The sequence below is a fragment of the Lithobates pipiens genome, unplaced genomic scaffold (genome assembly GCF_037356315.1).
Source record: "Lithobates pipiens isolate NorthernLeopardFrog02 unplaced genomic scaffold, aLitPip1_a1.2 Scaffold_10, whole genome shotgun sequence".
NCBI lineage: Eukaryota > Metazoa > Chordata > Amphibia > Anura > Ranidae > Lithobates > Lithobates pipiens.
The window spans coordinates 104,321,728-104,336,186 of record NW_027507686.1 but is presented as its reverse complement, the minus strand read 5'-3'; the positions used below and the strand labels follow the sequence as shown (position 1 = coordinate 104,336,186).

The following is a 14,459-nucleotide window of genomic DNA, read 5'->3' as shown; positions in this document are numbered from 1 at the left end:
AGGACTGACTGCTCTATCGAATGAATTAGCGGAAAACTCTGGTATTAATGATCAATTCACAACCTGGCTTGAAGGATGGTTCGGTAAATGGACTGGACTTAGAACATCATGTTTGATCTCAATCGCTGAAGCTTTGGCTGTTTTGGTCACTTACGGATGCTGCTGCATTCCCTGTATTCGAGGACTTTCACAAAAACTGATTAAAACTGCAGTCTCAAGCATAATGCATCAAACCTTTCCTACCTCTGAGGAGACCTATGTGGACATTGAAGCTCAACTTAATGATATACAGTCCGAAAGTGTATAACACAGGGACTATCATCGAAATGTGTTGAGATAAAATAGTCACACAAAGAGGGAATGTTAGAAAAGTTTTAAATGTTTGTGTGACTATTAGGGGCAGCACAGTGGTGTAGTGGTTGGCACTTTCACCTAGCGGCAATAGGGTTGCTGGTTCAAATCCCGACCATGACACTATCTTCCTGGAGTTTGCATGTTCTCCCTGTGCTTGCGTGGGTTTCCTCCGGGTACTCTGGTTTCCTCCCACACTCCAAAGACATGCTGGTAGGTTAATTAGACCCTGTCCAAAAAAATTGGCCATAATGTGTATGTATGTATTAGAAAAACAATAACCCTGAGACTGATTTTTAAAATGACTTCTGAGCACGTTGTTGTATTAACTTGCTGTATCGTTTTGTTTTAACTAACTCCATAGTAAGTTGTAGGATGATTAGGTTTAACTATATATAGTAGCATAAGATTGTAAAGGAATTAGCCAAAATAAAGTACCATCGTGTACCAGGCATGCTATCTGTTTCCTCAGTCAATAAAGCGTAGAGGTGGTATTATTGTAGGTATTAGGAGGGGGATATACATTCTTTTGTGTGATTCTTACGGCATCTTTTGGCCTGTAAGCTTCTCCCTGTTGTGTGCCACATCAGAAATAAATTGTCTGCTTCTCAATACACCTGGAGTTTGACTGATCACAAGAGAAGAAGATTCCTAACGGGTAGAATTCTTGCCTTTCTACAAATGGGATTAGAGATGAAGCTGGCCTTGAGTACCATCAAAGGTCAGGTATCGGCCTTATCAGTATTGTTCCAACGACCACTTCACGTTCTCTGGTCTGCAGTTTCATACAGTCGGTAACATGGCTTAATCCGCCGGCTAGGTCACCCTTGAAGCCTTGGGACCTGAATCTAGTTTTGTCGGCTTTAGAAAAAACAGCCTTTTGAGCCAATATGACATACCCCTTGGTCCTTTTGACAAGGAAGTTAATTTTGCTGGTTGCCATATCTTCTGCAAGAAGGGTATCAGCTGCTCTTTCTTGTAAAAACCATATCATTCACAAGGATAAGGTGGTATTGCGTCCTCATCCTAACTTTCTGACAAAGGTAGTCAGGTTTTCATATAAATCAGAATTTTTGTTTTTTTCCAGAACCCTGTTCCATGGAAGAAAAGTCGCTACATTCTATTGATGTAGTGAGAGCAGTCAGTCTACTTGAAGGCTCAGATTCGGAAAACTGATGTTTTGTTTGTGTTGCCTGAAGGTCCTAGAAAGGACAGGCAGCATCAAATTCTACTATTTTTAGGTGGCTTCGGCAAGTGATTGTTCAGGCTTATGGATTGAAGAGGAAGATTCCACCTTTTCAAATCAAAGTGCACTCCACCAGGGCTGTTAGTGCTTTGTGGGCAGTGCATCACCAAGCCTCCATGGCTCAAATCTGCAAGGCAGCCACTTGGTCTTCAGTCCATACATTCACCAGATTCTATTAGGTGGATGTAAAAAGACAGGAGGATATTGCCTTTGGGCACAGTGTGCTGCAGGCAGCAGTATACCGTATATACTCGAGTATAAGCCGAGATTTTCAGCCTCTTTTTTGAGGCTGAAAGTGCCCTCCTCGGCTTATACTCGAGTCATCGCCGTCTGCCTGCCCGATCAGCGTGTCGAGCAGACAGACGGCGGCCATTCTACTATTCAAAAGCCGCGCCTCCCTGTCTGTGATAGGCGGAACACTCAATTTCCCAGCAGTCAGAGTTCCGCTTATCACGGACATCCGCTCATTCTCATACTATGGACGAGGATGAGAGGATGTCCGTGATAGGCGGAACACTGACTGCTGGGAAATTGAGTGTTCCGCCTATCACAGACAGGGAGGCGCGGCTTTTGAACAGAGGAATGGCCGCCGTCTGTCAGACGAGGAGAGCATGGCACACAGAGGCTGCAGATTGGCGCGGGGACGGACGGGACACGGGGACGGACGGGACACGGGGACGGACGGGACACGGGGACGGACGGGACACGGGGACGGACGGGACACGGGGACGGACGGGGGACGGACGGGACACGGGGACGGACGGGACACGGGGACGGACGGGGGACGGACGGGACACGGGGACGGACGGGACACGGGGACGGACGGGGGACGGACGGGACACGGGGACGGACGGGACACGGGGACGGACACAGGGATGGACGGGACACAGGGATGGACGGGACACAGGGATGGACACAGGGATGTCTCACCCTCGGCTTATACACGAGTCAATAAGTTTCCCAGTTTTTTTGTGGTAAATTGGGGGCCTCGGCTTATATTCGGGTCGGCCTATACTCGAGTATATACGGTAGGTCTGCGGGTCTGATGGCGCCCAACTTTGGATTGTCTCCCTCCCCTCAGATAGCATTGCTCTGGGACATCCCATATAGTTATTACTATGGCTCTGTGTTCCATGATGTATGATAAAGAAAATACAGCTTACCTGTAAAATCAATTTCTTGGAGTACATCACGGGACACAGAGGTCCCTCCCCTCTGTGGTATATTGCTTTGCTACAAAAACTGGGGTACTCCCGTTAATGGGAGGAGTTGTATAGGGAGTGAACTTCCTGTCTTAGGGTGTGCCAGTTTCCATCACCTAAAGGTGGCCTATATAACCCACATAGTTACTACTATGGCTCTGTGTGCCGTGATGTACTCCAAGAAAAGGATTTTACATGGTAAACTGTTATAAAAATCCTATTTTTGCTATCCAAAGTTAAAACAAGGGCAGAAGATTTAATAGATGGAAAGTTGAAAAAAATTACTGAAGGTCCACTTTAACCTTACTATCCCCATTCATCTTTCAGGGCAGCACCATAGAGACACTGGCTCCTCCCCTCTCAGGAAACACAGCCTTTCAAATCAATATTTAAATCTCACCGTCCCGCTGGCCCCTCAGTTATGGTGTTTCCTCTGGAAGGGAGACCTCGCTAAGGGGCCGGGGCCAAAAACAGCCGGGGAGGCTTGAGGCCAAACATACCTGAGAAGGGGAGACTGTCTCTCTTTAGTCTGCCTGGTGGGTAGGGGGCCCGGATTGGCGGCTTTCGGCACACCCCATCTTCTCCTGGGGAAGGAGAAAGGCTGGGGAGGTCTGCTTCTCTTCCGTTCAGAGGGATGCTGCAGGAAGTGTGCCAGGTCCCCCCTGTAATACAACCAGCGTTGGAGCTAGAGGCCGGGCCGGATGATGGGTAACTGCGGATCGGAGTCTTTCGGTTTCGGACATGGATTACGAGAACGGACCGAGCGTTTGGCTGGTGTGGTCTGTTCGTTTGCTTTACAGACAGCTACCAGAAGGCACGTTCGACCATTCATTCTCAGCAGGACATGTCGGAGGCAGAGGCTTTGTGGGCAGGTCCTGGAGAGAACCGCACCAGCCACTCTAAGGTAAGAGGAACCCTGGGGTGGCGTTCCCTTACCTATCCCCGTTAGCTCCACGGTTGTTTCCCCTCACTGGTGGTAGGTGGGGTAGGGGAGTGCGTCTGAGACCCTAGTGGTGGTTGGTCCTGGGCGGGCACTCCCTGTGGTCCTCTGTGGTAACGCTGGTGGGCTTAAATATTTCTGGCTGCTCTTTGTGTTTCAGAAAGCCATAGATGAAAACAAGTCGCCCCACGGATCTTTTTTTTTAATCTTAAATCTTTATTAAATTTTCACATTATGCATACATAAAATAAACAATTTGTGACCAGGAGTTGAACAAGTACTAATACACATTCCTACTAACCAAGAAAGAAACATAAGACACAAGTTTTTAACTTAAACCCCCCCCCCCCCCTTTTTCCCCTCCAACCGACCCCATGCACTAACATTTACCTATATAGCTCAACCTCTTTTGTCTTGTATTTTGTTTTCGATTTTATTTTTAACTATATTCCCTTATTCTATTCAGTGAATTTATTAAAAAGAAAAAGAAAAAAAAAATGTGCATATTGACTAAATTATCCTTTTTCCCTTGTTCAGTTTGCTTATTCTATTCTATAACAAGGGATCCGTTTTCTCTATCCATACTTTCTACATCCTATCAAACTCCTTTTAGGTTATTTCATTTTATATATACTGCTCTTTCTTTACAAAGATTCTCGTTCACTGCTCTTACCCGGTCTCTTACTGTGGGAGCTAAGCTTGATTGCCATCTAATTGCAATCATCCTCCTGGCCTGGAATAGGCATCTTAAAATTACCATAGTGGTACCCTTTCTCTCCCCTTTTTCATTTCTATATCCTAGTATACACACAAGTGCATTTAACTCCAGAGCTATCCCAAATACCCTACTCATTGTCTCTATCACCCCCTTCCAAAAACGAAACAGCTTGGGGCATTTCCACAGCATATATATATATATATATATATATATATATATATATATTTATATATTTATATTTATAGATTTCCCATCCCTTGGCATCTAGGGCACTTATCTACTCTATTACCAAACTTAAATAAACGCTGAGGGGTAATATGCTGTTGATCACCATCAAGTGGGATATCTTGTGTGTGGGGGGGGGGAGACCAAGACCTCCGAACACACCTCCAAAATTCTCTTACACTGCTCTTGTTGGCCTTCCTACATCTAGTTCCCATTTCTTTTTCTCATCCAAGTATTTCCCCTTGCCGTTAATTTGTTTACTTAACTGACCATAGATTTTAGATATTAACCCCTTAGTGGGACCCACTGGGTTTATATATTGAAACAGTGGCATTTCTTCCCATTCCAGAATCCGTTTTGCAAATTGGGCCGTCAAAGCATGTCTCAATTGTAGATAGGCACAGAATATATTTTGAGCTACATTAAATTATTTTTTCAAATCATTAAATGTCTTAAAGTTCTTGTCCACATACAGCTGGTTCAGCCTTTTAATGCCTTGTTTTCTCCCATCTTTTTATTATTCACCAAAGTTATGCTGGAGGTCCTGGCTTTCTTGTGGCTCAGAAGCATCTCGGTAGTCGCATACATGGACGATCTACATCTGTTCGCCTCTTCCCCGGAGCAGTAGTCCCAGGATCTTCAGGTAGCAAGAGACATCCTTGAAAACTTGGTGTGGCTCTTGAACCTGAAAAAATCCAGTTTGGTTCCATCTCAAAAGGTCACCTTCCTGGGCTACATGTTGGATTCAACAAAGCAAAAGGTGTTCCTTCCCTTAGAGAAGATCCAGAAGGTGGACAAAGCAATGTTGTTGCTTCAGGGCAGCCGTCAGGTCTTGGTAAGAAAAGCTATGTCAGCTTTGGACTTACTGACATCCACGCTCCTGGCAGTTCAGTGAGCAGGGCTGCCTTTTCGCCCTCTACAACTATTTCCTGAGGTTCTGGGTCCACACTCAAGGATCCCTGGACTCTCCAATATCTGTACCGAGTCAGGTCAAGAGGTCCCTCTGGTGGTGGAGAAAGGGGTTCAATCCTTCACAGGGCCTGGAGTGGGTTCTACCAGTCTCCAGGACGGTCACGACCGATGCGAGCAGTACAGGTTGGGGGGGCGCGCACCAAGATTCCGAGATGGTACAAGGTACTTTGGGGAGAGCAGATGCAAATAAGTCCTCGAACTGGAGGGAACTGAGAGCAAATAGTCTTGGCACTCAGAGCTTTTCAAAGAGAACTCCAGGGACAGCATGTGTGAGTCTGTTCGGACAACTCGTCAGCGGTGGCCTATGTCAACAGGTACCAGGAGCAGTTCCACGTAGGTCCTGGTGGAATCCATCCTCAGATGGGCTGAAAAATTAATTCTATCCTTTTCGGCGGTACATTTGAAGGGGAAACAAAACCAGGTAGCGGACCTTCTCAGCAGAAAGAGGCTGAGGGATGGTGACTGGGTTTTGAACCAGGACATCTTCGGGATGGTCACTCGAAAGTTGGGGGTGCCTTTTGTGGACCTCTTCGCTCCGAGGGAGAACACAAACGCGTGCCTGTTCTTTTCCCTGAACAGATGGTATGGAGCATCCGGGTAGGGTGTAGTGGCTCAGAGCTGGCGTTTCTCCAGGTGTTATGCCTCCAGCCCCCCCCCCATACTGATTCCAGCAGTTCTGAGAAAGTTTCAGTCGGAAGACACACCCTTCATTCTGATCACACCACACTCGCCCAGGAGGCTGTGGTTCTCCATCTTGATGGGTCTGGCTGTGGAACCTCCGTGGACTCTACCTATCCAGGAGCATCTTCTTAGGGGCCAATCTGTTGTACCCAGGTGGAGCGGTGGAACCTCGCAGCGTGGCTGAGTAGAAATGGATCGTTTAGTGGTGACTCTTCTAAGTTGCAGAAAAAGGGAGACGCAAGCTATCTAACTAAAGGTGTGGAGACGTTTCAATAGTTGGTGCACAGAAAGCTCCTTTGATGTACGCAGTTCTGTAGCAGTGTTGGAATTTATGTAGTCAGGAGCAGACAAGGGGTTAACCCTTAGCACCTTAAAAGGACAAGTATCCGCCCTGAGTGTTTTCCTGGAAAAGCCGCTAGCAATAGATCCTTGGATAGCTAGGTTTTTCAGAGCCTTAGGCAGAGGCCAGTCAGAACTTCCCCCTTCCCAGTGTAGGATCTTTCTTTAATTTTACAGGCCCTTACAGGGGTATGTAAAATGTGTAATACTGCGCTGCCCCTATATTGCACTGAAGTGACAATAAAAAACAAAAAAAACAAATACATAAATCTGCAATTAAAATATGTGAGACACACACACACACACACTATGCAAAACCGAAAAGAAATTTAGCTGCGCTGAAAAAAAATGAAAACATAATTCACTCTTTTTTTATTTATTTTTTTCAGCGCAGTTAAATTCCTTACAGGGGAACCCTTTGAGCCATTGGGGTCTTGTACGGTGAAATTGATCACCCTCAAAACTGTTTTTGGTGGGAATCACCATGCCAAGGAGAGTAAGGGAACTCGAAGCCCTCTATTAGGGCACCTTTTTTTTCAGGTTTTCCCGGACTGTTTGATTTTTAAAACGGATCTGGCCTTTTTGCCAAAGGTGGCCTCTAGTTTCCATAGAGGCCAAGAAATTATTTTACCTACCTTCTGTTTGAATCCTGTGAGGCAACTTGAACATATTTTTCATCAATTGGATTTTAAATGGGGCTTCCTTCAGTACTTGGTACAAAACAGTTTAGGAAATCTGATTCAGTTTTTGTGTTATTTTCAGGGGCTAGGAAAAGGTCCAGAGCCTCTAGAACAGTGATGGCGAACCTTGGCACCCCAGATGTTTTGGAACTACATTTCCCTGATGCTCCAGTACACTGCAGCGTGCCAGAGCATCATGGAAAATGTAGTTCCAAAACATCTGGGGTGCCAAGATTCGCCATCACTGCTCTAGAAGTACGATAGCCAGATGGTTAAGGTTGGGCATTAGTCTAGCTTATTTGGTCGAGGGGGGTGTTGGAACCCCCGGAGGTAATTAAGGCACATGTTACCAGGGCAGTGGTGACAGCTCCAAGAAAAGTGGGCTGGTGCTTCTCCAGAGCAGAGCTGTAGGGCTGCAACATAGTCCAGATTTACCAGGTTTGTGGAGCACTACATGTTGGACCTGCTTTGAGCCAAAGACCAGGCCTTTGGGCGTAAAGTGCTGCAGGCAGTAGTCCCACCCCAAGGTAAGGTGCTCGCTTATCCCCTCTATGGTGCTGTCCTGAAAGAGGAATGGGGAAAAACTGAGTTACTTACCAGTAACATCCTTTTCTAGGAGTCTTTCAGGACAGCACCGGTACCCACCCAAATTGTTGGCTATCTATGAGAACTCATCACTTGAGATCATCAGGTAAGAAAGTTTAGTATGACGTATTCTTGTGTCTCCCCAGCTGGCCGAAGGTACTCTTGAAGGACTGAGGGGCCGGCGGGACAGTGAGATTTAAATATTGATTTGAAAGGCAGGGTTTCCTGAGAGGGGAGGAGCCAGTGTGTCTCTATGGTGCTGTCCTGAAAGACTCCTGCAAAAGGATGTTACCGGTTTTGACAAAATTTTGGAAATGGTTTGTGTTCATTGAGATATTGAGTCAAATCTTACTTTTCAAAAGGGGTGTACTCATTTGTGCTGAGCTGTGTGTGTGTGTGTGTGTGTGTGTGTGTGTGTATATATATGTATGTATATTGTGTGTGTGTGTGTGTATATAAATATATTATAAAAAAAATTGTTTTTCAGTGACCGCATTACCTTGCGTCAAGGACAAGTTGACAAGCTGTATGCTAGTCTAAAGGATTTGGCAGAAGAGAGAAGAGGCAAGCTGCAGGAACACCAAAGGCTCTGCCAACTAAAAAGAGATGTAGAAGACTTGGAACACTGGATTTCAGAACGTGAAGTGGTAGCAGCTTCCCATGAGTTGGGACAAGACTATGAACATGTAACAGTAAGTTACGTTTTGCATGTTGAGTAATAAAATTACACATTTGGGAGTAAGGTTTTGGGTACATATAAAGGAGAAGTCCAGCCTCAGCTCATTTGGCTGGGCTCTTCTCCTAAGGGGTCACAGGAGTGCAATTTGTTTTGCACTCCTTTGCCCCTTTTTCAGCAAAGAGCGGTCTGTATTCCGCTCTCTGCTGAGGTCGCTTGAATCAGTCCAGGCAACGCATCGTGATGCCAATGAAGTCTGGATCCGCCAGGTGCCTGGACTGATTCCTGTCTCAACCTCTCAGCGGGCTGCTGAAAGGCAGCTGATCCCCGCTCCTCCACAGCTCAGGGCTCCAGTGAGTGTGGAAGAGCAGAGAGGAGAGCTGCTGATTGACACAGCAGCTCTCCATCAGTTCTCAGTGTAGAGATGCCGGGGGAACAGATGCAGCATTGGTGCCATGCTGCAGCCACCTAGGTAGGGGGGAAAAAAAGTATTTTGTTTGCAAGTGTATTCAAATGTATGCTTTTTCTTGTGTTTTCCAGATGCTGAGAGATAAGTTCCGTGAATTTTCTCGTGACACCAGTAATATTGGCCAGGAAAGGGTGGATGCTGTCAACCTCATGGCTGATGAGCTTATTTCATCCGGACATTCAGAAAATGCAACTGTTGCTGAATGGAAAGATGGTCTTAATGAGGCTTGGGCTGATCTCCTAGAAATGATTGATACTCGAAGCCAGATGCTAGCCGCCTCCTATGAGCTCCACCGCTTCTATCAGGATGCTCGAGAAACATTGGGTCAAATACAAGATAAGCTTAAACAGGTTCCAGAAGAGACTGGCAGAGACCTTAACACTGCAGAAGCTATGCAGCGTATGCACACAACTTTTGAACATGACATTCAAGCCCTTAGTGCACAAGTAAGCCACAAGTAACTTATTTAAAGCTAGCACTACTATAATTGAAAGAGTCTGTCACCTAAAATAACTTTATTGTACATCACGGGACACAGAGCAGCTATAGTAATTACTATATAGGTTATATGCCACCTACAGGTGAATGGACACTGGCACACCAAAAAGACATGAAGCCCCTCTCTATATAACCCCTCTCATACAGGAAGTACCTCCGTTTTTCGCCAGTGTCTTCAAGGTGATGGGCATGGTGGATTAGGTTCTCTAGGCTAAAGATGGTCCCAGTTAAAGGTCTTGTCAGGATTAAGGGGCTAGGTATTCGGATCCATTCGATGTGGCAAATGAGGCTAATATGGGTGAAGATTGGATCTGGCCGAGATATTTCAGCAGTATCCTGCGGCAGGAATGGTAAGCTTAAAAAAAAAATTCTTCAGTAGTCCGGATGTCTTGCCTGGATTTCTCCACTAGAGGGAAGTGTGATGCTCCACATTTTACATAACTTGGTGTTCTCTAGCCATTCCGTAATCTCACCTGGCGCTAGTCCTCTACCTGCTGTGTCGCTCTTCTGCCTTGCATCGTTGGCGTTCCCTCCTTGTGGAAACGGCGCTCGGGGCGAGCGCTGATAAGATTTGCAGATGATTCTGGGGGCGTGGCCTGGGATGTGGCTGGCATGCACGTGGGAATCGAGCGTGCACAATACACAGGCACAGCTCAGCAGCTATAAAGTGAGTTCTTGCTGGGATTCCTATGGGACTGCTGGATGGACACAGAGCAGGCTGCTGCTGTGGCACTTGAGTCACTGTGGGGTATGGATACAGGCATATAAAGACACGGCTACTGGGTATTGGGCTGAGCTGTGATAGGAGTGGGGGCAACACAACAGGAAGGGGCTCAAGGACGCCGCCGTCAGAATCTAAGGATCATGTTTCCGCAGTGCTATTCTCCGCCTGGAACAGGAATGGACAGAGGATGTAGAAGTGCCTCTGAATGACCGGGAAGAGAGGCGGATGACTCCCCGTCCAAAGAGTCGGTCTCTCTGAAGAGCCTTTCTCAGCTTCTCAATCCCAGAGATTGTTCAATCCCTGACTGATTTGGCCCGTTCTGGATTTAAATTGCCTCCAGTAGAGGTTTCTGAAACCACCTCCTCCTCTTTGGGTTCTTTGTGGCCTCCGTGGAGTTCTCATGCTTTCTCTTTGCACCCGCTGCTGGAGCAGTTAGTATATGCAGACCGGGATCATCTTGATAGTTTTTATTCCTCCTAAAAGATTTTCACTTTTATATCCAATGGAGAAAAAATTCACAAAAAAAAAAAAAAGAGTATGCCAGCAGTTGATGCTATTTTCTCTGAACAAAAGCTTAACCTGTCCTGTAGACAATGTCCAGGTTTTTAAAGATCTGGCTGATAAAAAGCTGGAGTCTTTACTTAGAGCTTCTTTTGCTATTGCTGGCTCAGGAGCATAACCTGCTGTGGCAGCCATAGGAAATTGTCAATCTTTGAAGGACCAGTTTAAGGGTATTCCTGCTCAGGGAAAATTTTCTTACGAGTTGGTGGACCTACCCACGGGCCTTATACTTCGCTGCGGATGCTCTTAAGGATTCTATTCAGCAAGTGTCGCGCTTTGCTCTTGTCTGTACACATGCGCAGAATTCTTTAGTTAAAGCATTGGTCAGTGGAATTGCCTTGCAAAAAGCTATTGGCAGGCTTTTCCTTAAATGGGGAACGTTTTTTTCCGAGACGATTTGGATAAGTATATCTAGAAAATTTCAGGGGTTAAGAGTGTGCTCTTACCGGTTAGAAGGAATAAGCATCCTTCATTTAGGGTCTCTAGCACCCTGGCACCTAGTACCTCAACCTCCAGCAGGAATGGACTGGCCATCGGGAATACCGGGATATTCCCGGTGGGCCGGTTTCAGCGGCCTCCTATAGCCTCGGAGGTCCGCAGCAATCTACCCACCATTTGCCGACAGCTGGCGCCTGATGGGTAGATAGAGATTTACCCAGCATGCAGAGTAGCGCAGGAAGCACCTGTCTGTAATGAGTTCTCTCTCTCATGTCACGAAAGGCGCTGCTCGTTCCCTGGCGGCCCCTCTCGTCTATCCCCATTGGCTTGTGACATCATCTGGGATAGACGAGAAGAGGGGCTGCTGGGGAGTGAGCAGAGCTGTGTGACATGAGAGAGAGAACTTATTACAGACAGGCGCTTCCTGCGCTCCTCTGCATGCTGGCCAGGCTAGTAAACGATCCCATAATGTGCCCCGGTGTCGTGTACCCCGGTGTGGCCTGGTATGTGAGACCCATTCTAGATCTCAAAAATCTGAATCAGTTTCTGAACATTTGCTTCTTTCGTATGGAGTCAATCTGGTCAGTCGTGTCCGCTCTGAGGGAAGGAGAATTTCTGGCATCAATAGACCTCAAGGATGCATATCTGCATGTGCCAATTTGCTTGACCCACCAAAAGTTTTTGCTGTTTGAGGTCGAGTGGTGTTATTTTCAGTTTGTGGCATTGCCCTTCAGGTTAGCCACAGCCTCTCGGGTATTCGCAGAGATTCTGGCCTCGATGTTGGGAAGGCTAAGAGCCCAGATTATAACAATAGCATACCTAGACTATCTATTACTCATGGACCAGTCGGCTGCAGGCTTAGCCTGGAATGTGACCAAGACTGTTCATTTCTTGAAACACCTGGGTTGGGTTCTAAACCTAGAGAAATCAGCCTTACAGCCGGTGCAAGGGCTGGGACACTTGGCTCTGATTGTAGACACAATGCAGGAAAATGTGTTTTTGCCTCAGACAAAAGCCAATGCTATAAAGGATCTTTTCTGGGTTGTGACAGGAAAAAAGTGCCCCTCAATTCACCTTTCTATGAGGTTTATTGTGGAAGATGGTAGCTTCATTCGAATTGGTTCCCTATGTGCAATTCCATTCCAGACCGTTGCAGAACTGTATTCTGTCCCCCCTGAAACAAGAAGATCTCTTTGGATTATCAGATTATCATTGTCCTCAAGGGTGTGCCAGTCTCAATTGGTGGTTGGTCTGGTAAAGGGAAAGTCCTTCCTGCCAACAGCTTGGAGAGTGGTGACCAAGGATGCGAGCCTCTCAGGCTGGGGAGCGATTCTGGAAGAAACCACTGTCCAAGGGAAATTGTCAGGGATGGAAAGAACCTTACCCATAAATGTCCTAGAGATTCGAGCAGCTTGTCTGGCTCTAGTATCTTGGACTACCAGATTACATGGTGGTTCAATCCGACAATGCCACGACAGTGGCTTGCATCAACCACCAAGGGGTTACCAGGAGTACAGGCGGCCCAGAAAGAGATGGCATGACATGGGCAGAGATGCATGTACCATTCCAGGAGTGGAGAATTGGCAGGCGGAATTCTTGAGGAGTCATCAGTTGTCCCCAGGGGAGTGGTCCCTACATCCCAAGGTTTTTTGAGCAATTTGCCAACGGTGGAGTACCCGGACATAGATCTGTTGGCATCCAGGTTCAACAAGAAACCGGACAGGTTTGTCTCAAGGACTAGGGATTCGCTCGCATTCGACGCAGATGCTTTCGTGATTCCTTGATCAGTTTTCCTCCAGTTCAGCTTCTACCACAGCTTTTGCGCAGTATCAGAGGGGGGAAGCCAGTAATACTGATAGCCCCAGCTTGGTCCAGAAGGTCTTGGTATGCAGAAAATGTAAGTTTGGCATTGGGGAACCATAGTGCCTTCCACTCCATCCAGATTTGCTCTCTCAAGGTCCAGTATTCCATCCTGCCTTACAGTTGCTAAATTTAACTGTTTGGATATTGAGGCCAGGATTTTTAAAAATCTAGGACTTTCTGGCTCACTGGTGCCTACCCTGATAAATGCAAGAAAACCAGCTTTGAGAACTATTTACTACAGAGTTTGGAAGTTTCCTGGTGTGAGGCCTTCTGTGGCATCCTGTAAATGCCATAGGAAGAATTCTTGCATTTTCCACAGTTGGAGGTAGAAATTAAGCTGGCTTTAGGTACAATCGAGTCAGATCTCAGCCTTATCTGTTTATTTTTTTTCTGTAAAGACCAATTGCTTTGCATTCCTTGACTGGGGCCTTTATACAAGGGGTAGTTTGTATAACTCTGCCAGTGAGGCCACCTTTGTGTCCGTGGGATTTGAATCTGGTCTGGGCTTTGCAAAAACAGCCTTTTGAGCCTATTCGCCATATTCCTGATCCTTTTGAAAAGGAAATTTTTTTTTTGGTTGTAGTGACCTCAGTAAGGAGGGTGTCCAGAGTTGGCAGCTTTTTCTTTCCAAACAGCCATATTTGATTATACATAAGGAAAAGGTGGTGTTGCGTCCTCATCCGGCATTTCTACCTAAAGTGGTGTCCAGTTTTCACTTAAACCAAGATATCACGCTGCCTTCTTTTTTCCCAGAGCTTTTTTCTACACAGGCGAGATTGTTGCGTTCTCTAGATGTGGTAAGGGTCTATCTGAAAATGACAGCTCAGATGCAGAAGACCGACTTTGTGCTGCCAAAAGGGCCCAGGAAGAAGTAGACGGCATCAAAATCAACACTTTACCAGTGGATTGGCCAAGTTATAATTCAGGCTTATGGGTTGAAGAAAAAAGCCAAACCCTTTGGGAAGTAAGTGCCTCATAGGCAGAGAAATCATCAAGCCTCTATGGCTCAGATTTGCAAGGCTGATACTTGGTCATCAATGCTTACATTCTGCTGTGTTTGGGTGCAGTGTGCTGCAGGCAGCGATATAGGTCCTCACGTCTGATGGCAGTCTGCATTGTGTGCATCTCCCTCCCCTCTGGGGCATTGCTTTGGGACATCCCAGATAGTAATTACTATAGCTGCTCTATGTCCTGTGATGTGTGATAAAGAAAATAGGAATTTTCCTCCAGCTTACGGCCTCTTTCACACAGACTGTCCGTTCAGATCCGCCTGACGTTTTTTTAGGCTGAC

General features: G+C 46.4%; 1 protein-coding gene across 2 annotated transcripts in view; it reads left to right on the top strand.

Moving 5' to 3' along the window:
• The window catches only part of LOC143933943 (spectrin beta chain, non-erythrocytic 1-like), a gene marked incomplete in the record, with an annotated part of 1,131,488 nt that overhangs the window by 870,683 nt on the left and 246,346 nt on the right, over nucleotides 1-14,459 (top strand). For both annotated transcript variants that reach the window (XM_077457128.1, XM_077457138.1), the window contains 2 exon segments: nucleotides 8,427-8,631; nucleotides 9,156-9,530. In XM_077457128.1, coding sequence (XP_077313254.1) covers nucleotides 8,427-8,631; nucleotides 9,156-9,530 — 580 coding nt within the window.